The 21,273-nt window shown below is 50.4% G+C and overlaps 1 protein-coding gene across 4 annotated transcripts in view; it reads right to left on the reverse strand.

Annotated features, from left to right (window-relative positions):
- PUM2 (pumilio RNA binding family member 2) overlaps positions 1 to 21,273 on the reverse strand; it is a 162,047-nt gene that overhangs the window by 16,119 nt on the left and 124,655 nt on the right. For all 4 annotated transcript variants that reach the window (XM_075341143.1, XM_075341142.1, XM_075341141.1 and 1 more), the window contains exons 16-19: positions 13,172 to 13,301; positions 4,174 to 4,302; positions 3,466 to 3,603; positions 2,417 to 2,542 (exon numbers count right to left, since the gene is read on the reverse strand). In XM_075341143.1, the coding sequence (XP_075197258.1) occupies positions 2,417 to 2,542; positions 3,466 to 3,603; positions 4,174 to 4,302; positions 13,172 to 13,301 (523 nt within the window). The remainder of the gene's footprint in view (positions 1 to 2,416; positions 2,543 to 3,465; positions 3,604 to 4,173; positions 4,303 to 13,171; positions 13,302 to 21,273) is intronic.

A 21,273-nucleotide genomic window follows, 5' to 3' on the forward strand; every position in this document is an offset into this window, starting at 1 on the left:
ACGAGACTGGTTCTGGGCATGCTCAGTAGAGCAAGCAGGATCCTGTCTATCAGCACGCCAGCGTTCACCTGCGTTTGCGTGCTGTTTAGTCAGGATCCGGTGACTTGCAGTATTTGGACGGAGCTCAAAAACGCTACAAGTAGCGTTTTTGAAAGATGTTAAAAAAACTGCAAGTCACCGGATCCTCACTATAACGCACGCAAACGCAGGTGAACGCAGGTGGACGCGAGTCCATTGCAAATGCATTGAAGTGAAAACGCATTTGCACTGGATCCGCTTTTCCGCTAAAATAACGTTATGGACGGATGTTAAATAAACGTAGTGTGAAACCAGCCTTATTTAGTAAATACATTGCATTTACTTTTTTTTTTTTTGTTTCAATTCTGAACTGTCAAGTGGCAGAATACTCCAGAGCTGCATTCACAAGTCTGCAGGCTTCATGGCTCAAACCAACCAGCATCCCCTGACAATCTATGAAGTGTGCCTTGTCAATTTGCAAGTGAAGTTTTTGAAAACACAATGCAAGCAAAGGTCCTCAGAAATATTAACTTTAACGACGCCCAAACCCACCAATATTAACGGGTCCATCTGACAGTTTAGTGTGTAGGGGGGCACGGTCTGCCTTCCCCTAACAGATGCTGCCATGGGACATTTCGTTCTCCTAGAGAAAAGCAGTCGGAGAGGCCAAGCAGTGGCTGGCAGGTATATCTGGCTGGTATATCTTGACTTCAGTAAAGCATTTGACAAAGTATCTCATACAATCCTTATTGAAAAAATGACCAAGTGTGGAATGGACAAGGCAACTGTTTGATGGATTCGTAACTGGCTCAGTGATCGGAGTCAAAGAGTGGTCATAAATGGCTGCACATCCAGTTGGAAGACTGTCTCAAGTGGGGTACCAGAGGGCTCTGTCCTGGGCCCAGTGTTGTTCAACATTTTTATCAATGATTTAGATGAAAGTATTAAGGGTAAACTGATTAAATTTGCCGATGACACAAAGTTAGGAGGAATAGCTAATACTAGAGAAGAGACAGAGGATTCAACAAGATCTAAACAAACTGGAACAATGGGCAGCAACTAATAGAATGATTTTTAACAGGGAGAAATGCAAAGTCATACATCTTGGCAAGAATAATGAAAAGAGCATATACAGCATGGGAGGAATAGAGCTATCCAACAACATGTGTGAAAAAGACCTAGGTATACTAATAGATCACAGACTGAACATGAGTCAACAGTGTGACGCAGCAGCAAACAAGGCAAACACCATTCTAGGATGTATTAACAGAAGCATACAGTCTAGATCACGTGAAGTCATTATCCCCCTTTACTCCTCTTTGGTCAGACCTCATCTGGAATATTGTGTCCAGTTCTGGGCACCACAAAAAGACATCAACAAACTGGAGCAAGTTCAGAGAAGAGGGACCAGAATGGTGACTGGTCTGCCAACCATGTCCTATGAGGAACGGTTACAGGATTTCGGATTGTTTAGCTTGCAAAAGAGAAGACTGAGAGGAGACAATACCTGTCTACAAATATCTTAAAGGCTGTCACACTGTAGAGGGATCAGTTTTATTCTCATTTTCACAAGGAAAGACTAGAAGCAATGGGATGAAACTGATGGGGAGGAGACACAGATTAGATATTAGAAAAAAACTTTTTGACAGTGAGGGTGATCAATGAGTGGAACAGGCTGCCACAAGAGGTTGTGAGTTCTCCTTCAATGGAAGTCTTTAAAAAGAGGTTGGATGGACATCTGTCTGGGATGATTTCGTGAATCCTGCTTTGAGCAGGGGGTCGGACTAGATGACCCAGGAGGTCCATTTCAACTCTAATATTCTATGATTCTATGACTACAAAGGAGCGCTCGGTGAGCCAAGTGCTGCTGTGCATAGCAAAGCCGGGGGTGAACTGAAAAGGTGAAAAGGAGTTTAACCTGTAGATTGGTGCAGATCTGGCCCCCCCAGCGATTGCTCAAAAATCTACCCTGCAAGGTTGTGCTCCAACTTATTGTCATAGAGTAGATTTTTGAGTGAGATCAGATGCCCACACATCTGCAGTCTCTAAGGATAAAGATGGAACTTGTGAAAAATAAACATAGGGACCTTTAACAGTTTTATGTATAGTACATTTCTAGGTTCCTTCCTTCCAAAAAACGGCCTTAGTTTTACAATGGCAGGTAAAGCATCCTGCTGACTTGCTATGTGATTTATAAACCAGACCTGCCATATCGGCTGTGCTGCTCTATGGTGCTCTTTTTGTTGTCAAAGAATTTGCCAAAAGAGGCTCTAAACCAGCACAAATGTGCACAGAGCCTTATAAAAAGGTACATTCAGATTGGAGACACTAACTGGCCTCTGATAGGAAACCATAGTAAAGCTGGCACACAGCCGAGGAATATGAAGAGCGGCAGTACCTGCACCAGCTGCTCTGTGCTCTGATGTAGCTCCTCCAGAATGGGCATGGTCTGCTCGGTGGTGCAATGCTCCAGAATGCGCTGTATCACTCTACAGCCATATGGATGAGTGGAAAGAACGTACACCTGGGGGGAAAGGGAATATTAAAAAATGAAAGAGGTTATCCATGACCCTAACTCATTTCCTTTTTTATTCAATCGTGCTATTATGAGCCACTAAATGCATCCATACTATTACCATAGTAATATAAACCTCCTATCAAGCAGATAGCATCTCTTCGTGTCCGCAGCCCTATTGTTTACATCGATCCCTTCCTCTCTCCAGCCTTACTGTGCTCTATTATACAAGTTCCATCATGCATAGCAGTGGCCTGTGAAAGAGCACTTGGCACACCCTCTCCATTTTCCACTTAAACTTCTTGCTATAGAAACAGTTCTGACAAAGATAATTGGGTGATACAAAGTGTCAGAGCAGCACAGGGTAGGAGCCAGATAGTCAGTAAAGGCCTGCCATTGTTTTTGTTATGCAAATTTCGGCACTTTTCATCTGTTCACGTCAGTGATTGGATTACCCAAACTCTTTACTTTTGAAATGTAGATCGCAGCACTTCACTAGCAAAGGTGTCAGCCCCTGCTAAATGAAACTGTTAGCTCAGATTGTGTGATGCAGACTAATTGTTCAGGATGCATGCTCAGGTGATTACACCCACCATCAGGAGAACAATGACAACGTCCTTTCATTTGGTCTGATTTCTGTGCCGGAAAAGGAAGTATCGGACATAACAGAGGAGGAAGAGGAGGAATCTGCATAACAATCCAGTACTATGTGATCCCTGCTGAGATATGCTTATAAGCTATACATCTAATACAACTATATTACAAAAGGTATTTTGAAGAGCTATGATATATCGCAAGTGGGTGAACAAGTAGAGGGAAATCCCCTTAAACGTGTTAAACAGTGCCCCTTTGTACTCCTGGTAAATATGGGTCCTCAATTCTTACGCCCTCTGCTCTTGACATTTGGGGAGATGGACAGACACGCCACACACCTGTCCTTTGAAGGCGTCAATAATGAACTGGAGGGCCTGGGGCTGGACACATTCAATACATTTCTGGACCACGTGGTTCCCGTTCTGATCCTTCACACATTTCAGAACATGTCCGTCCAGCTCCTTCACCATCTCGCTCTGGAAGAGTCGTCAGACACCAGATTACATAAAATCGTGTGATCAATATAGTTAATCAAAAGCAACATTTATAAACCCCTTAATGAGCTATGACATCAGCATAGGTCTTGTCCAGTGCATATGGAGCAGGCTCAGTCACCGACTCCGTACTGGGCAGATGCAGAAAGCGGCTGTTTACCCATTTACAGCAGAGTTTCAATATAATGGTTGCAGGCGCAACGCAATCGTGGGGAGCTGTTGGGCTATCATGGCAGCCAGGGTGCTGCTGGAGACCCTCATAGCTGCCATCCCAGTGCTCCGATAGGAAAATGTTAATTACACTATACATGGCAATACAGTAATATGGCAGAATAAAGCATAAGCGATCAAGTAGTCATGTTCAAGTACCCAGGTAGAGAAGAAAAAAAACCTCAAAAAATTTAATTTTTTTAAGAAACACAAAATGCAAAGAACAAGCCCTTACCAAGCTCTATTGATAGAGAGAAAAAAAAAAAAAACAAAAAAAAAAAAAAAAAAAAAAAACACACCCCAAAAACTAGTCTGCCCTCTGGTTATACATGACCCACTTACCTGCTGATCTGGAGATATGGATTCCAGGGCTTTCTGAATTACCCGACAACCGTACATCTGTAAAGCCAAAGGGAGCACATGTCCGCGTATACGTGTGGCCAATGCCAGTTTCTGGTCCATACTGCCAAACTGTAAAATAAATTTGGCGTCAAGTAAATGGACTCACTAGCAGTTCTGCTGTCGTTCTTGCGGCGGATCCTCTGCTGGCATCTTTTAGGCCGTACTGTGACATATAGAGAGTGGACGGAAACCGCCACAAAAGAATGTCGCTCATGGTTTCCAAACAAAAGTTGACATAAAACAGAATACACGCACAGCGATGTAGTTTTGACATTGCTGTGTATTACCGTATTTTTCGCTTTATAAGACGCACCTGATTATAAGACGCACCCCCAAATTTGGTGAAGGAAGAGGGATTTTTTTTTAATGTTAAATGGGGTCCGTCTTCTAATGCCATGTCTGTCTGACAAATCATATAGGGTATATGCCCCTCATAGCCCCCCCCATCCTAAACTTAGCCCCCTTAATCTGGATATGGCCCCCTTATATAGAATATAGCCCCCTTTTGCTGGCACACGTTCCACAGTAATGCCACAGGTCCCCCATTGCTGGCACACATCCCCCTGTGCTGCCCACAGACCCCTATGGATGGCACATATCCCCCTGTGCTGCCCATGGCCCCCTATGGATGGCACACATCCCCCAGTGCTGCCCATGGTCCCCTATGGATGGCACACGTCCCCCAGTGCTGCCCATGGCCCCCTATGGATGGCACATGTCCCCCTGTGCTGCCCATGGTCCCCTATGGATGGCACACGTCCCCCTGTGCTGCCCATGGTCCCCTATGGATGGCACACGTCCCCGTGCTGCCCATGGTCCCCTATGGTCGGCACACGTCCCCCTGTGTTAGATATGGCCCCCATGCTGCTGCCCATAGTAAAATAAACACTTTACTTTACCTTCTCCAGTGCTGTCCTCCCTCGTGTCTCCCTCCGTGCCGCTGAGCTCCTCCACTTCCTACGTCTCTGTGCCGGTCATGTGATCGGCACAGCAGAGACATCATCATCTCTGCGTGCCTGATCACAGCGGCAGCAGGGAGACCGGGGAGACACCGGGAGATCAGCGCTGGAGGAGGCAAATAAAGCTTAATTTGGGATGGGGCAGCAGCATGGGGGCCATAGCTAACTCGGGGGGGGGGCATGTGTGATCAAAGGGGGGGGCGCAGGCACATATAATATGCGTCACTCCCCCAGCCCATCAAAGCGGTGCGGTATCTCAGCACCACGGTGATGGACAGTGGCAGTGCATATTATATGAGCGGGAGCAGGAGATCCAACGCTGCCTCCTGCAGCCTCCACCAGCCTTGCCTCAGCACCGCTCCAGAGCTGCCCCCACCTCCCCTGGGCTATGCAGAATATAATCCGTTTATTCGGGGGAACAAAAGTGCATCTTATAGTGCGAAAAATACAGTATGTTAATTTTACAGGTGATTTTTCAGGCAGATTTCGGGCGGATTCCACCTGAAAAAGTCATCGTGTTGCCAAACCCCAAGAAACCTGGCAGAGACTTTGTGGGACTGGGGAAGGGGGGGGGGGGGGGGATTTCCCATTTACATGAGGGTAGTAAGAAAATGTCGTTGCAAATCTAATTTGTAGTTGATAGTATGGATGTCTCCTTGCGCAATTTATTTGTTCACTGAAGAGATCACAGACTATAAGGATATAAGGGTTTCACTTGATAACTTTTTTTGTATTTAAGGGGTGGTCCGAGGGTTATAGCACTATTAATTCTAAATCCCCATATATTTAGTACCATAATTTAAACTTTTTTCTAATATACTTCCATTAAAAATTCCCTATCCTTCCCTCACTACTCTTCTTAGGCAGCGTGCGTACGCTGCCTTTTTTTGACCACAAAGATGCAGCGTTTGTGCATTTTTACCCCCCCCCCCCTCTCCAAAAAGGAGAATTTTGTTTACTTACCGTAAATTCTTTTTCTTATAGTTCCGTATTGGGAGACCCAGACCATGGGTGTTTAGCTTCTGCCTACGGAGGACACACAAAGTACTACACTAAAAAGTGTAGCTCCTCCCTCTGAGCATATACACCCCCTGGCTAACCAGATCCAGCCAGTTTAGTGCAAAAGCTGAAGGAGAATAGCCACCCACAAGTAGAGACAGAGCAAGAACCGGAACAACCGGAACCTCTGTCTACAACAACAGCCGGTGATAACACACGGAACAAGAAACTGCCAACAGGCAACAGGGAGGGAGCTGGGTCTCCCAATACAGAACTATAAGAAAAAGAATTTACGGTAAGTAAACAAAATTCTCTTTTTCTTTATCGTTCCTATGGGAGACCCAGACATTGGGACGTCTCAAAGCAGTCCATGGGTGGGAATAAACAGAAAACTGAGAAGTAGGCGGAACCTAACTTCACAAATGGGCGACAGCCGCCTGAAGGATGCGTCTGCCCAAGCTCGCATCTGCTGAAGCATGAGCATGCACTTGGTAGTGCTTTGAAAAGGTATGCAGGCTAGTCCAAGTGGCAGCCTGACAGACCTGCTGCGCCGTAGCCTGGTGCCTGAAAGCCCAAGAGGCACCGACAGCTCTGGTCGAGTGTGCCTTGATCCCCGGCGGGGGAGGCACCTGAGTACACTGGTAGGCATCGGAAATGGCCGACCTAATCCAACGAGCTAAGGTCGGCTTAGAAGCCGAGAGGCCCTTACGCCGACCTGTGGTTAGCACAAAAAGAGAGGTGCACCGCCTAAGAACAGCGGTGCGAGACACATAGATCCGGAGCGCCCGCACCAGATCCAGAGTATGCAACGCTTTTTCAAAGCGATGAACAGGAGCCGGACAAAAAGAAGGCAGGGAAATGTCCTGGTTAAGGTGGAAAGGAGAAACCACCTTAGGGAGAAAGTCCGGAGTCGGACGGAGAACCACCTTGTCTTGATGAAAAACCAAAAAAAAGGAGACTCCGAAGAGAGCGCAGCCAAATCAGAGACTCTCCTGAGGGAAGTTATTGCCACTAGAAAGACCACTTTCTGTGAAAGACGAGACAAAGAAACTTCCCTAAGAGGCTCAAAGGGGGGTTTCTGCAAGGCCGTGAGGACCAGATTGAGGTCCCAGGGATCCAAGGACCGCCGGTAAGGCGGAATGATGTGAGACGCGCCCTGCATGAAGGTGCGCACCTGAGCCAGCCGGGCGATACGCCGCTGGAACAACACTGACAGAGCCGAGACTTGTCCCTTGAGAGAATTGAGGGATAGTCCTAGCTGCAGACCGGACTGTAGAAAGGACAAAAGGGTCGGCAAGGAAAAAGGCCAAGGAGCATGGCCGGTAGAGCGACACCAGGACAGGAAAATTTTCCAGGTCCTGTGATAGATTTTGGCCGAGGAAGACTTCCGAGCCCGAGTCATAGTGGAGATGACTTCAGGAGGAATACCAGAAGTCGTCAAGATCCAGGACTCAAAAGCCACGCCGTCAATCTGAGAGCCGCAGAATTCTGGCGGAAAAACGGACCTTGTGAGAGAAGGTCTGGACGGTCCGGAAGATGCCACGGCACCTCTACGGACAGATGGAGCAGGTCTGGGTACCAAGCTCGCCTGGGCCAGTCCGGAGCAATGAGGATGACCTGACGGCCCTCCATTCTGATCTTGCGCAGGACTCTGGGCAAGAGAGCTAGAGGGGGAAACACGTAGGACAGACGAAACTGGGACCAATCTTGAACCAGAGCGTCCGCTGCAAAGGCCTGAGGATCGTGGGAGCGAGCCACGTAAACCGGAACCTTGTTGTTGTGCCGGGATGCCATTAGATCCACTTGCGGCAGATTGACCGAAACACTGCCGGATGCAGGGACCACTTGCCACTGTCCACGGTTTGACGACTGAGATAATCTGCTTTCCAGTTTTCCACGCCTGGGATGTGGACTGCGGATATGGTGGACTTGGAGTCCTCCGTCCACTGAAGGATGCGTTGAACCTCCAACATTGCCAGGCGGCTGCGTGTCCCGCCTTGGTGATTGATGTAGGCAACCGCTGTCGCGTTGTCCGACTGGACTCGGATGTGCTTGCCCGCCAACAGGTGGTGAAAGGCTAAGAGAGCTAGAAGCACAGCTCTGGTTTCCAGCACATTGATCGAGAGGGCTGATTCGGACGGAGTCCAAGTGCCCTGCGCTCTGTGGTGGAGATATACTGCTCCCCAGCCGGATAGACTGGCATCCGTGGTGAGGATCACCCAGGACGGGGCCAGGAAGGAGCGTCCCTGAGACAGAGAGTATTACGCCTGTATATTATGATGGAATAAACTACAAAAATATTTCAGAAGATTTGGAGTGCCGGTCCTTTGTATTAATTATACTGTGGATGCCTTCCTTGGACACGTGCACCTTGAAGGATTGTGTGCCGCCTGGAACTTCTGTTTCTGAGACAGAGAGAGAGGCCGAAGCCACCACTGAAGAGAGCCCCTGGTCTGTGGCGACAGAGCCACTAACCTGTGCAAGGAGGAAGTCCGCTTGTCCCAACAGCGGAGAATGTCCAGCTGCAGGGGACGCAGATGGAACTGGGCAAAGGGAACCGCCTCCATTGACGCCACCATCTGACCCAGCACCTGCATTAGGTGCCTGATGGAATGACGGCGGGGCCTCAGCAGAGAGCGCACCGCCAGATGGAGGGACTGCTGTTTGACTAAGGGCAGCTTCACAAGTGCCGGCAGAGTCTCGAATTGCATCCCTAGGTACGTGAGCCTCTGGGTCGGAGTCAGAGTGGATTTGGGCAGATTGACAAGCCACCCGAATTGGGCTAGAGTGGCGAGAGTGAGCGAGACACTCCGCTGACAGTCTGCGCTGGATGAAGCCTTGACTAGAAGGTCGTCCAGGTAAGGAATCACTGCCAACCCCTGGAGGTGCAGAACCGCAACCACTGCTGCCATGACCTTGGTGAATACTCGAGGGGCCGTGGCTAACCCGAAGGGGAGAGCCACGAATTGGAAATGTTCCTCTCCGATTGCAAAACGTAGCCAACGCTGGTGTGAAACTGCAATTGGCACATGCAGATAGGCATCTCTGATGTCGATAGATGCCAGGAAATCTCCTTGGGTCATTGAGGCAATGACTGATCGCAGAGACTCCATGCGAAAATGCCGCACCTGAACATGCTTGTTGAGAAGCTTGAGATCCAGGATGGGCCGGAAGGAACCGTCCTTTTTGGGGACTAGGAAGAGATTTGAGTAGAAACCTGTGAACCGTTCCCGGGCGGGAACCGGTACAATTACTCCATTGGCCTGCAAGGATGCCACGGCCTGAGAGAAGGTGGCAGCCTTGGAGCAGGGGGGAGTTGACAGAAAAAATCTGTTTGGCGGGCTGGAAGAGAATTCTATCCTGTAGCCGTGGGAGATGATATCCCGCACCCACTGATCGGAGACGTGTTGAAACCACACGTCGCCAAAGTGGGAGAGCCTGCCACCGACCAAGGACGTTGCTGGCACGGCCAGATAGTCAAGAGGAGGCTGCCTTAGTGGCAGCAGCTCCTGCGGTCTTCTGTGGACGCGCCTTTGTGCGCCAGTTGGGTTTTTGGTCCTTGACTGAGTTAGTGGACGAGGCCGAGGGCTTAGAGGATGACCAGTTAGAGGAACGAAAGGAACGAAACCTCGACTGGTTCCTACCCTGGGCAGGTTTCCTGGTTTTAATTTGTGGCATGGAAGTACTCTTCCCGCCAGTAGCTTCCTTAATAATTTCATCCAGTTCACCGAATAGCCTGGATCCAGCAAAAGGGAGCCCAGCAAGGTACTTCTTTGAAGAAGCATCTGCCTTCCACTCTCGAAGCCACAAGATCCTGCGGATAGCGAGGGAATTAGCCGAAGCCACCGCAATGCGGTGAGAAGCCTCTAGCATGGCAGACATGGCATAGGATGAAAAAGCTGAAGCTTGGGAAGTTAAGGCAACCATTTCGGGCATAGATTCCCTGGTGAGGGAATGCATCTCCTCTAGAGAAGCAGAGATGGCTTTGAGAGCCCACACTGCTGCAAAAGATGGGGAGAACGAGGCCCCTGCCGCCTCATATACAGATTTGGCCAGAAGGTCAACCTGGCGGTCAGTGGAATCCTTAAGAGAGGTGCCATCAGCCACTGATACAACTGTCCGGGCTGAGAGTCTAGACACCGGAGGGTCTACCTTTGGTGAATGAGCCCACTCCTTGACCACCCAGGTGGAAAGGGAAAACGGTCATCAGAACCACGCTTTGGGAAGCGTTTGTCAGGACAGGCCCTAGGCTTGGTCACAGTGGCCTGAAAACTGGAGTGGTTAAAGAACACACTCCTTGTCCTCTTAGGCAAGGTAAACTGGTGTTTTTCTGCCAGAGAGGGTTGCTCCTCTGATACTGGCGGATTGAGGTCCAGTACAGAATTAATGGACGCAATCAAATCACTAACATCTGAGTCACTTTCGGACAGATCAATGGGGCACATGGAGGTAGCATCCGAGCCCCCAGTAACGGCATCCTCCTCGTCCTGCGAGTCAGCTCTTGAATCAGAGCCGCGGGACGAGGAAGGAGAGGGAGCCCTGCATCTCCTCTTAGGAGGACGGGGTCTGGGACCAGATGAAGAATCCTCTGTGAGCTCCGCTGAGAGAGCCCTAGCAGCAGAGGCGCCCTGAGAAGGGGGCTGATGCATGGTCAGCAAAGTCCGGGACAGCTGTCCCATGGAGTCGGCTAAAGACTGGGAGATTGACCTAGAGAAGGATTCTACCCAAGCCGGGGGTTCAGCCACCGGAGCCGGAGCAGCCGGAGGGACCACTGTGGGTGCGATTCCAGGCTGAGGCATTGTCAGGTTAGAGCAGGCATCACAATGTGGATATGTGCTCGGTTCAGGCAGCACGAGCTTACATGCAGTGCATATTGAGTACAGCCTTGCAGCCTTGCTCCTCGTGTGAGACATGCTGCTGAAGTGGGGGCTCTGAGCCAGAATGACCCCCAGAGAGTATATAAACAGGTCCACAACCGGAGGTTGTGGCTTACCAGACCGTTTGTGTGCCCTCCAGATTCCACAGCCCGGACCCCCAGACAGCTTAGCAGGGATGCTGCAGCCAGCGCCGATCGCAGAGAGAAACGCTGATAAAATGGCGCCGGAGCGAGGAGAGGGGGCGGGACCTGCTCTGAGAGCGGGATCTGGAGGGCCAAGGAGATTTACAGGGGAGGGGATATGTTCACAGAGAGGAGTGTCCCTCCCCTGTGCCGAACGGCTGCTGGGCGGAGCCGCACTGTCCCTCTGCATGATAGACATGCAAGGGCAGTGAAATCGAAACTAGGCCTCCGGCGAAGCCGGGGCCTAAATTTAAGCGATGCGCCCGGCGCGCAGGCCCCATCGGCGCGGTTCTCAGGTGAGAACTAGAGAACCGGCAGGAAATGTTAGAACAGTTACACAGCACACTCTCCCCAACAATAAAGTAGAAGGGACCCCCCGAATATAAACGTCTCAGATACTTAGCTTGCTGAGACGCAGGGTTCCAAGTCCCTGGGGATGAGTGCTCCGTCCAGCAAAATCCTGAAGGGCTGCGGATGGAGACCGGCCTCCTGCAAAGCAAGGAGAACCGTGCTGGCTCCCACTTCAAGCCAGAGCCCGAGGGATGGTGAAGGAGCGCGGCATGTAAGGCTCCAGCCCTGGAATCAACCTTAACAACACCGCCGACACAGTGGGGTGAGAAGGGACATGCCGGGAGTCCAGGCTTGGACCCGCTTTTCTTCCAAAAACTTTCCAAAATGAAAAATCAGATGAGAATGCATGTGTAGATGTATGCCTCCTGAACACAAAGCAATGAACTGGCTGGATCTGGTTAGCCAGGGGGTGTGTATGCTCAGAGGGAGGAGCTACACTTTTTAGTGTAGTACTTTGTGTGTCCTCCGGAGGCAGAAGCTATACACCCAATGTCTGGGTGTCCCATAGGAACGATAAAGAAAAAAAAAAATTGCACAAAAACGCACCCCCGGTAAAAAAGCAAAAAAAAAAAAAAATAGCATGCATTTTATTTTTGCGCTTTTTTTTTATGCACTTTGCGGCGTTTTTTCCCAATACATTCAATGGGTAAAAAACATAGAAAAACACAAAAAGAATTGACATGCTGCATCTTTGTGGTCACCACAAAAAACACAGCAAAAAAAAAAAAAAAAAAAAATCACTGTGCGGACAGCAAAAATGAAAACTCAGACTTTGCTGGGGAAGCAAAGTCATGTAGTTTTTAGACCAAAAAAAAAACACCCGAAAAATGTGCAAAAACGCCGCACGCGCACCTAGCCTAACTGCTCTTATATTTATTTTTCACTTCGACGCTTCGTTTGAGAATCTCAGTGCATGCTGGCATACTCAAACAAAGCATCAGGGGGCACAGGCTGCGGTCACTGTCACAGCCTCTTTTTGCTCCTTGAAACGAAGAATTATCAGTGACGCTTGTTCCAGGGGCTGATCTTGTCTCAGCGTGGTGTGCACAATAACAGCGCGCTCTGTTGTCGGCTCAGATTAGCAATAATGAACCAGCAGGAGAGTTGTCAAAATACCCAGTGTGCAGAGACGACTGTCGCCCCACAAATGACGTCAACTGGTCTCTGCACACCAGTAATTTTGACACCACTCTGTTTTCGGCTCAGATCAGCAGTAATGGCCTGGCAACAGACAGTGCAGTCATTGTGCACGAACTAGTGCGTGTCAGGGAGGGAGCAAATCCGAGACAGTAACCACAATCTCTGCCCCCTGATGACGCTTCATTTAAGTATCCCAACATGCACTGGGATTCTTAAAGCGTCATCAAAAACAAAGTAGGGAAAAAAAATATGACAGCGTAGTGGAGGAAAGAAATCATTTTTAGTGCACGTATAATAGAAAATAGTATAGACTATGACACAAAATACATAGGGATGTAAAAGAAAATTACTTTGCCTTCAGACAACCCATTTAAACCTCCACCGTATTCTCACTGCCGATTCTGCTAATAAATGAATACAAGTCACTAACCTCAAAAAACTTCTGGATCACATAATTCCCAAAGACATCTGTCATCAGCTGGTAGGCGGCCTGAAGGATCTCGCTGAAGACCACTTGTCGCTCTGCTGGGGTGGCGCGTTCTAGCTTCTGCTGGATAAACCTGGTGAATAAATAAGAGTATGGAAACTAGACTATACAATGAAGGGAATTTTGTTTACTTACCGTAAATTCCTTTTCTTCTAGCTCCAATTGGGAGACCCAGACAATTGGGTTTATAGCTTATGCCTCCGGAGGCCACACAAAGTATTACACTAAAAGTGTAAAGCCCCTCCCCTTCAGCCTATACACCCCCCGTACTGCTACGGGCTCATCAGTTTTGGTGCAAAAGCCCGAAGGAGGAAAAAATTATAAACTGGTTTAAAGTAAATTCAATCCGAAGGAATATCGGAGAACTGAAACCATTTAACATGAACAACATGTGTTATACAAAAACAGGGGCAGGTGCTGGGTCTCCCAATTGGAGCTAGAAGAAAAGGAATTTACGGTAAGTAAACAAAATTCCCTTCTTCTTTGTCGCTCCTTATTGGGAGACCCAGACAATTGGGACGTCCAAAAGCAGTCCCTGGGTGGGTAAATAATACCTCATAATAGAGCCGTAACGGCTCCGTCCTACAGGTGGGCAACTGCCGCCTGAAGGACTCGCCTACCTAGGCTGGCATCTGCCGAAGCATAGGTATGCACCTGATAGTGCTTCGTGAAAATGTGCAGGCTCGACCAGGTAGCTGCCTGACACACCTGCTGAGCCGTAGCCTGGTGTCGCAAGGCCCAGGACGCTCCCACGGCCCTGGTAGAATGGGCCTTCAGTCCTGAGGGAACCGGAAGCCCCGAGGAACGGTAAGCTTCGAGAATTGGTTCCTTGATCCACCGAGCCAGGGTTGACTTGGAAGCTTGTGTCCCTTTACGCTGACCAGCGACAAGGACAAAGAGTGCATCCGAGCGGCGCAGGGGCGCCGTTCGAGAAATGTAGATCTTGGCGGACGTAGGTTTCCTAGCCTGTCTCATAGTGGCAATGACCTCTTGAGATAATCCTGAAGACGCTAGGATCCAGGACTCAATGGCCACACAGTCAGGTTGAGGGCCGCAGAATTCAGATGGAAAAACGGCCCTTGAGACAGCAAATCTGGTCGGTCTGGCAGTGCCCACGGTTGGCCGACCGTGAGATGCCACAGATCCGGGTACCACGACCTCCTCGGCCAGTCTGGAGCGACGAGGATGACGCGGCGGCAGTCGGCCCTGATCTTGCGTAACACTCTGGGCAACAGTGCCAGAGGAGGAAACAAATAAGGAAGCCGAAACTGCGACCAATCCTGAACTAAGGCGTCTGCCGCCAGAGCTCTGTGATCTTGAGATCGAGCCATGAATGTTGGGACCTTGTTGTTGTGCCGTGACGCCATTAGGTCGACGTCCGGCATCCCCCAGCGGCAACAGATCTCCTGAAACACGTCCGGGTGAAGGGACCATTCCCCTGCGTCCATGCCCTGGCGACTGAGAAAGTCTGCTTCCCAGTTTTCTACGCCCGGGATGTGAACTGCGGATATGGTGGATGCTGTGGCTTCCACCCACAGCAGAATCCGCCGGACTTCCTGGAAGGCTTGCCGACTGCGTGTCCCACCTTGGTGGTTGATGTAAGCCACCGCTGTGGAGTTGTCCGACTGAATTCGGATCTGCTTGCCTTCCAGCCACTGCTGGAACGCTTTTAGGGCAAGATACACTGCCCTGATCTCCAGAACATTGATCTGAAGTGAGGACTCTTGCTGAGTCCACGTACCCTGAGCCCTGTGGTGGAGAAAAACTGCTCCCCACCCTGACAGACTCGCGTCCGTCGTGACCACCGCCCAGGATGGGGGTAGGAAGGATTTCCCCTTCGATAATGAAGTGGGAAGAAGCCACCACCGAAGGGAAGCTTTGGTTGCCTGAGAGAGGGAAACGTTCCTGTCTAGGGACGTCGGCATCCTGTCTCACTTGCGTAGGATGTCCCATTGAAGTGGACGCAGGTGAAACTGCGCGAAAGGGACTGCTTCCATTGCTGCCACCATCTTCCCCAGGAAGTGCATGAGGCGCCTCAAGGGGTGTGACCGACCTTGAAGGAGAGATTGCACCCCTGTCTGTAGTGAACGCTGTTTGTCCAGCGGAAGCTTCACTATCGCTGAGAGAGTATGAAACTCCATGCCAAGATATGTCAGCGATTGGACCGGTGTCAGATTTGACTTTGGAAAATTGATTATCCACCCGAAACTCTGGAGAATCTCCAGAGTAACGTTGAGGCTGTGTTGGCATGCCTCTTGAGAGGGTGCCTTGACCAGCAGATCGTCTAAGTAAGGTATCACTGAGTGACCCTGAGAGCGGAGGACCGCAACTACTGTAGCCATGACCTTGGTGAAAACCCTTGGGGCTGTCGCCAGGCCGAACGGCAGTGCCGCGAACTGAAGGTGTTCGTCTCCTATGGCGAAGCGCAAGAAGCGCTGATGCTCTGGAGCAATTGGTACGTGGAGATAAGCATCCTTGATATTGATCGATGCTAGGAAATCTCCTTGGGACATTGAGGCGATGACGGAGCGGAGGGATTCCATCCGGAACCGCCTGGTCCTTACGTGTTTGTTGAGCAGTTTTAGGTCCAAAACAGGACGGAAGGACCCGTCCTTCTTTGGAACCACAAACAGGTTGGAGTAGAAACCGTGGCCCTGTTGCTGAAGAGGAACCGGGACCACCACTCCTTCTGCCTTCAGAATGCCCACCGCCTGCAGAAGAGCCTCGGCTCGCTCGGGAGGCGGAGATGTTCTGAAGAATCGAGTCGGAGGACGAGAGCTGAACTCTATCCTGTAACCGTGAGACAAAATGTCTCTCACCCAACGGTCTTTTACTTGTGGCAGCCAGGTGTCGCAAAAGCGGGAGAGCCTGCCACCGACCGAGGATGCGGTGTGAGGAGGCCGTAAGTCATGAGGAAGCCGCCTTAGTAGCGGCACCTCCGGCGGTCTTTTTAGGGCGTGATTTAGACCGCCATGCGTCGGAGTTCCTCTGATCCTTCTGAGGCCTTTTGGACGAGGAGAATTGGGACCTGCCCGCACCCCGAAAGGACCGAAACCTCGACTGTCCCCTCCTCTGTTGGGGTGTTTTTGGTTTGGCCTGGGGTAAGGATGTTTCCTTTCCCTTGGATTGTTTGAGGATTTCATCCAATCTCTCACCAAACAAACGGTCGCCAGAAAATGGCAATCCAGTTAAGCACTTTTTGGAAGCCGAATCTGCCTTCCATTCCCGCAGCCACAAGGCCCTGCGTATTGCCACCGAATTGTCGGCTGCAACCGCCGTACGGCTCGCAGAGTCCAGGACAGCATTAATAGCGTAGGACGCAAATGCCGACGTTTGAGAGGTTATAGACGCCACCTGCGGCGCAGACGTACGTGTGAGTGCGTCAATTTGCGCCTGACCAGCTGAGATAGCTTGGAGTGCCCATACGGCTGCGAATGCTGGAGCAAAAGACGCGCCGATAGCTTCATAGATGGATTTCAACCAGAGCTCCATCTGTCTGTCAGTGGCATCCTTGAGTGAAGCTCCATCTTCCACTGCAACTATGGATCTAGCCGCAAGTCTGGAGATTGGAGAATCCACCTTGGGACACTGAGTCCAGCCCTTGACCACGTCAGGGGGGAAAGGGTAACGTGTATCCTTAAGGCGCTTGGAAAAACGCTTATCTGGACAAGCTCGGTGTTTCTGGACTGCCTCTCTGAAGTCAGAGTGGTCCAGAAACATACTCTTTGTACGCTTGGGAAACCTGAAACGGAATTTCTCCTGCTGAGAAGCTGACTCCTCCACTGGAGGAGCTGAGGGAGAAATATCCAACATTTCATTGATGGACGCAATAAGATCATTCACTATGGCGTCCCCATCAGGAGTATCAAGGTTGAGAGCGGCTTCAGGATCAGAATCCTGATCAGCTACCTCCGCTTCATCATACAGAGAGTCCTCTCGCTGAGACCCTGAACATTGTGATGATGTCGAGGGGATATCATAGCGAGCTCGCTTAATCGGTCTGGGGCTGCGGTCCGTGTCAGAGACCTCACCCTGGGATCCATGAGACACCCCGGGAGGACATTGCTGTTCCAACTGAGGGGGACCAGGGGGCAATGATTCCACAGTGCCCCTGGCTTGAGATGCCGGCCTGGACTGCAAGGCTTCTAATATCTTAGCCATAGTCTCAGAAAGTCTTTCAGTAAAAACTGCAAACTCCGTCCCTGTCACCTGGACAGTGTTAACAGGTGTTTCTCCCTGGGCCGCCCTTAGCAGAGGCTCCGGCTGAGAAAGTGCCACAGGGGCCGAGCATTGCACACAATGAGGGTCAGTGGAACCTGCCGGCAGTATAGCCGTACATGCTGCACAGGCAGCATAGTAAGTCTGTGCTTTGGCACCCTTGCTATTTGTGGACGACATGCTGTTGTCTCCTCTGAGCAATACAGGAGGGTATATAGACAAAAATCAACAGTGCACCATACAGTGTAAAGTATAGTCTATAATCATGTAATCTATAAGTACACTTATGCACTAGTGGGGCCAGCACCACAGGTGCTGCTTACCGCCTGCGCAAAGCGGTTGTGTGGGCACCAGAATCCTGCCTGGGTCTCCCTGAGCTTGTCTCTCCTCTCCAGCGTTAGCAGAGCTGAGAGGAATGGCTGCCGGCGCCCTGAGGAGAGGAGGGAGCCGTGGGCGTGACCCAGAAAAGTGCGGGAACTGGTGCCCCACTGTGCAGAGTGAGGGGGGTGGAGTATGCAAAGCATGCTCCAGCCCTCAGTGCTGCCGTCCTGTACAGCGTCCCGCCCTTCCCCTGACTGGCAGGGCTGGGGGCGGGAAGAAAACGAGACTAGGCCGCAAAAGCCGGGGACTCGAGTTATAAGCGCGGCCGCCGTATAAGCGCGGTCGGCGCGGAAGTCCCCGGCGCACTAACAGTCCCAGCCGCGCCGCAGTGATAACCATGGCAGCGGCGGTCAGCGCGGCAGTCCCCCTACACGAACACACTCAGCGACGCTGAAGTGTGTAATGGCACAAACGCAGTCAGCGCTGCTGTCCCCGGTGCACTAGCACACCCAGCAATGCTGGAGTGTTGCTGTGCGCGGTCCCCACGGGGACACAGTGTACCTCAAAGTAGCAGGGCCATGTCCCTGAACAATACTCGGCTCCTATCCAGCATGGTCCTCAGGAGCTGTGGATGGAGCACGGTCTCCTGTGCCTGGAGACCGAAAGGATCCCACTTCACCCAGAGCCCTAATTGAGGGATGGGGAAGGAAAGCAGCATGTGGGCTCCAGCCTCCGTACCCGCAATGGATACCTCAACCTTAACAACACCGCCGACAAGAGTGGGGTGAGAAGGGAGCATGCTGGGGGCCCTGTTATGGGCCCTCTTTTCTTCCATCCGACATAGTCAGCAGCTGCTGCTGCTGACTAAGCTGTGGAGCTATGCGTGCATGTCTGACCTCCTTCGCACAAAGCATAAAAACTGATGAGCCCGTAGCAGTACGGGGGGTGTATAGGCTGAAGGGGAGGGGCTTTACACTTTTAGTGTAATACTTTGTGTGGCCTCCGGAGGCATAAGCTATACACCCAATTGTCTGGGTCTCCCAATAAGGAGCGACAAAGAAATATTTATTTCATCCCCTCTTATAGGGGAACACAGGAGTAATTTTAATATTCCAGCCACAAAGGGGGCAGAAGCAAAAAATTATGGTGCATGACACGGAAGGTCCCAAGTGTTCAATCATGCGTGCACTGCTCCTCGGCCTCCCGCTTGTTGGGTAATACAGTGATCGCTCAGCTATCCCAGGAGTTCCGTTCTAGAGATCCCAGGAGTTCCATTCTAGAGATCCCAGGAGTTCCATTCTAGAGATCCCAGGAGTTCCATTCTAGAGATCCCAGGAGTTCCATTCTAGAGATCCCAGGAGTTCCATTCTAGAGATCCCAGGAGTTCCATTCTAGAGATCCCAGGAGTTCCATTCTAGAGATCCCAGGAGTTCCATTCTAGAGATCCCAGGAGTTCCATTCTAGAGATCCCAGGAGTTCCATTCTAGAGATCCCAGGAGTTCCATTCTAGAGATCCCAGGAGTTCCATTCTAGAGATCCCAGGAGTTCCATTCTAGAGATCCCAGGAGTTCCATTCTAGAGATCCCAGGAGTTCCATTCTAGAGATCCCAGGAGTTCCATTCTAGAGATCCCAGGAGTTCCATTCTAGAGATCCCAGGAGTTCCATTCTAGAGATCCCAGGAGTTCCATTCTAGAGATCCCAGGAGTTCCATTCTAGAGATCCCAGGAGTTCCATTCTAGAGATCCCAGGAGTTCCATTCTAGAGATCCCAGGAGTTCCATTCTAGAGATCCCAGGAGTTCCATTCTAGAGATCCCAGGAGTTCCATTCTAGAGATCCCAGGAGTTCCATTCTAGAGATCCCAGGAGTTCCATTCTAGAGATCCCAGGAGTTCCATTCTAGAGATCCCAGGAGTTCCATTCTAGAGATCCCAGGAGTTCCATTCTAGAGATCCCAGGAGTTCCATTCTAGAGATCCCAGGAGTTCCATTCTAGAGATCCCAGGAGTTCCATTCTAGAGATCCCAGGAGTTCCATTCTAGAGATCCCAGGAGTTCCATTCTAGAGATCCCAGGAGTTCCATTCTAGAGATCCCAGGAGTTCCATTCTAGAGATCCCAGGAGTTCCATTCTAGAGATCCCAGGAGTTCCATTCTAGAGATCCCAGGAGTTCCATTCTAGAGATCCCAGGAGTTCCATTCTAGAGATCCCAGGAGTTCCATTCTAGAGATCCCAGGAGTTCCATTCTAGAGATCCCAGGAGTTCCATTCTAGAGATCCCAGGAGTTCCATTCTAGAGATCCCAGGAGTTCCATTCTAGAGATCCCAGGAGTTCCATTCTAGAGATCCCAGGAGTTCCATTCTAGAGATCCCAGGAGTTCCATTCTAGAGATCCCAGGAGTTCCATTCTAGAGATCCCAGGAGTTCCATTCTAGAGATCCCAGGAGTTCCATTCTAGAGATCCCAGGAGTTCCATTCTAGAGATCCCAGGAGTTCCATTCTAGAGATCCCAGGAGTTCCATTCTAGAGATCCCAGGAGTTCCATTCTAGAGATCCCAGGAGTTCCATTCTAGAGATCCCAGGAGTTCCATTCTAGAGATCCCAGGAGTTCCATTCTAGAGATCCCAGGAGTTCCATTCTAGAGATCCCAGGAGTTCCATTCTAGAGATCCCAGGAGTTCCATTCTAGAGATCCCAGGAGTTCCATTCTAGAGATCCCAGGAGTTCCATTCTAGAGATCCCAGGAGTTCCATTCTAGAGATCCCAGGAGTTCCATTCTAGAGATCCCAGGAGTTCCATTCTAGAGATCCCAGGAGTTCCATTCTAGAGATCCCAGGAGTTCCATTCTAGAGATCCCAGGAGTTCCATTCTAGAGATCCCAGGAGTTCCATTCTAGAGATCCCAGGAGTTCCATTCTAGAGATCCCAGGAGTTCCATTCTAGAGATCCCAGGAGTTCCATTCTAGAGATCCCAGGAGTTCCATTCTAGAGATCCCAGGAGTTCCATTCTAGAGATCCCAGGAGTTCCATTCTAGAGATCCCAGGAGTTCCATTCTAGAGATCCCAGGAGTTCCATTCTAGAGATCCCAGGAGTTCCATTCTAGAGATCCCAGGAGTTCCATTCTAGAGATCCCAGGAGTTCCATTCTAGAGATCCCAGGAGTTCCATTCTAGAGATCCCAGGAGTTCCATTCTAGAGATCCCAGGAGTTCCATTCTAGAGATCCCAGGAGTTCCGTTCTAGAGATCCCAGGAGTTCCGTTCTAGAGATCCCAGGAGTTCCGTTCTAGAGATCCCAGGAGTTCCGTTCTAGAGATCCCAGGAGTTCCGTTCTAGAGATCCCAGGAGTTCCGTTCTAGAGATCCCAGGAGTTCCGTTCTAGAGATCCCAGGAGTTCCGTTCTAGAGATCCCAGGAGTTCCGTTCTAGAGATCCCAGGAGTTCCGTTCTAGAGATCCCAGGAGTTCCGTTCTAGAGATCCCAGGAGTTCCGTTCTAGAGATCCCAGGAGTTCCGT

Source organism: Anomaloglossus baeobatrachus, chromosome 3 (assembly GCF_048569485.1).
Source record: "Anomaloglossus baeobatrachus isolate aAnoBae1 chromosome 3, aAnoBae1.hap1, whole genome shotgun sequence".
NCBI lineage: Eukaryota > Metazoa > Chordata > Amphibia > Anura > Aromobatidae > Anomaloglossus > Anomaloglossus baeobatrachus.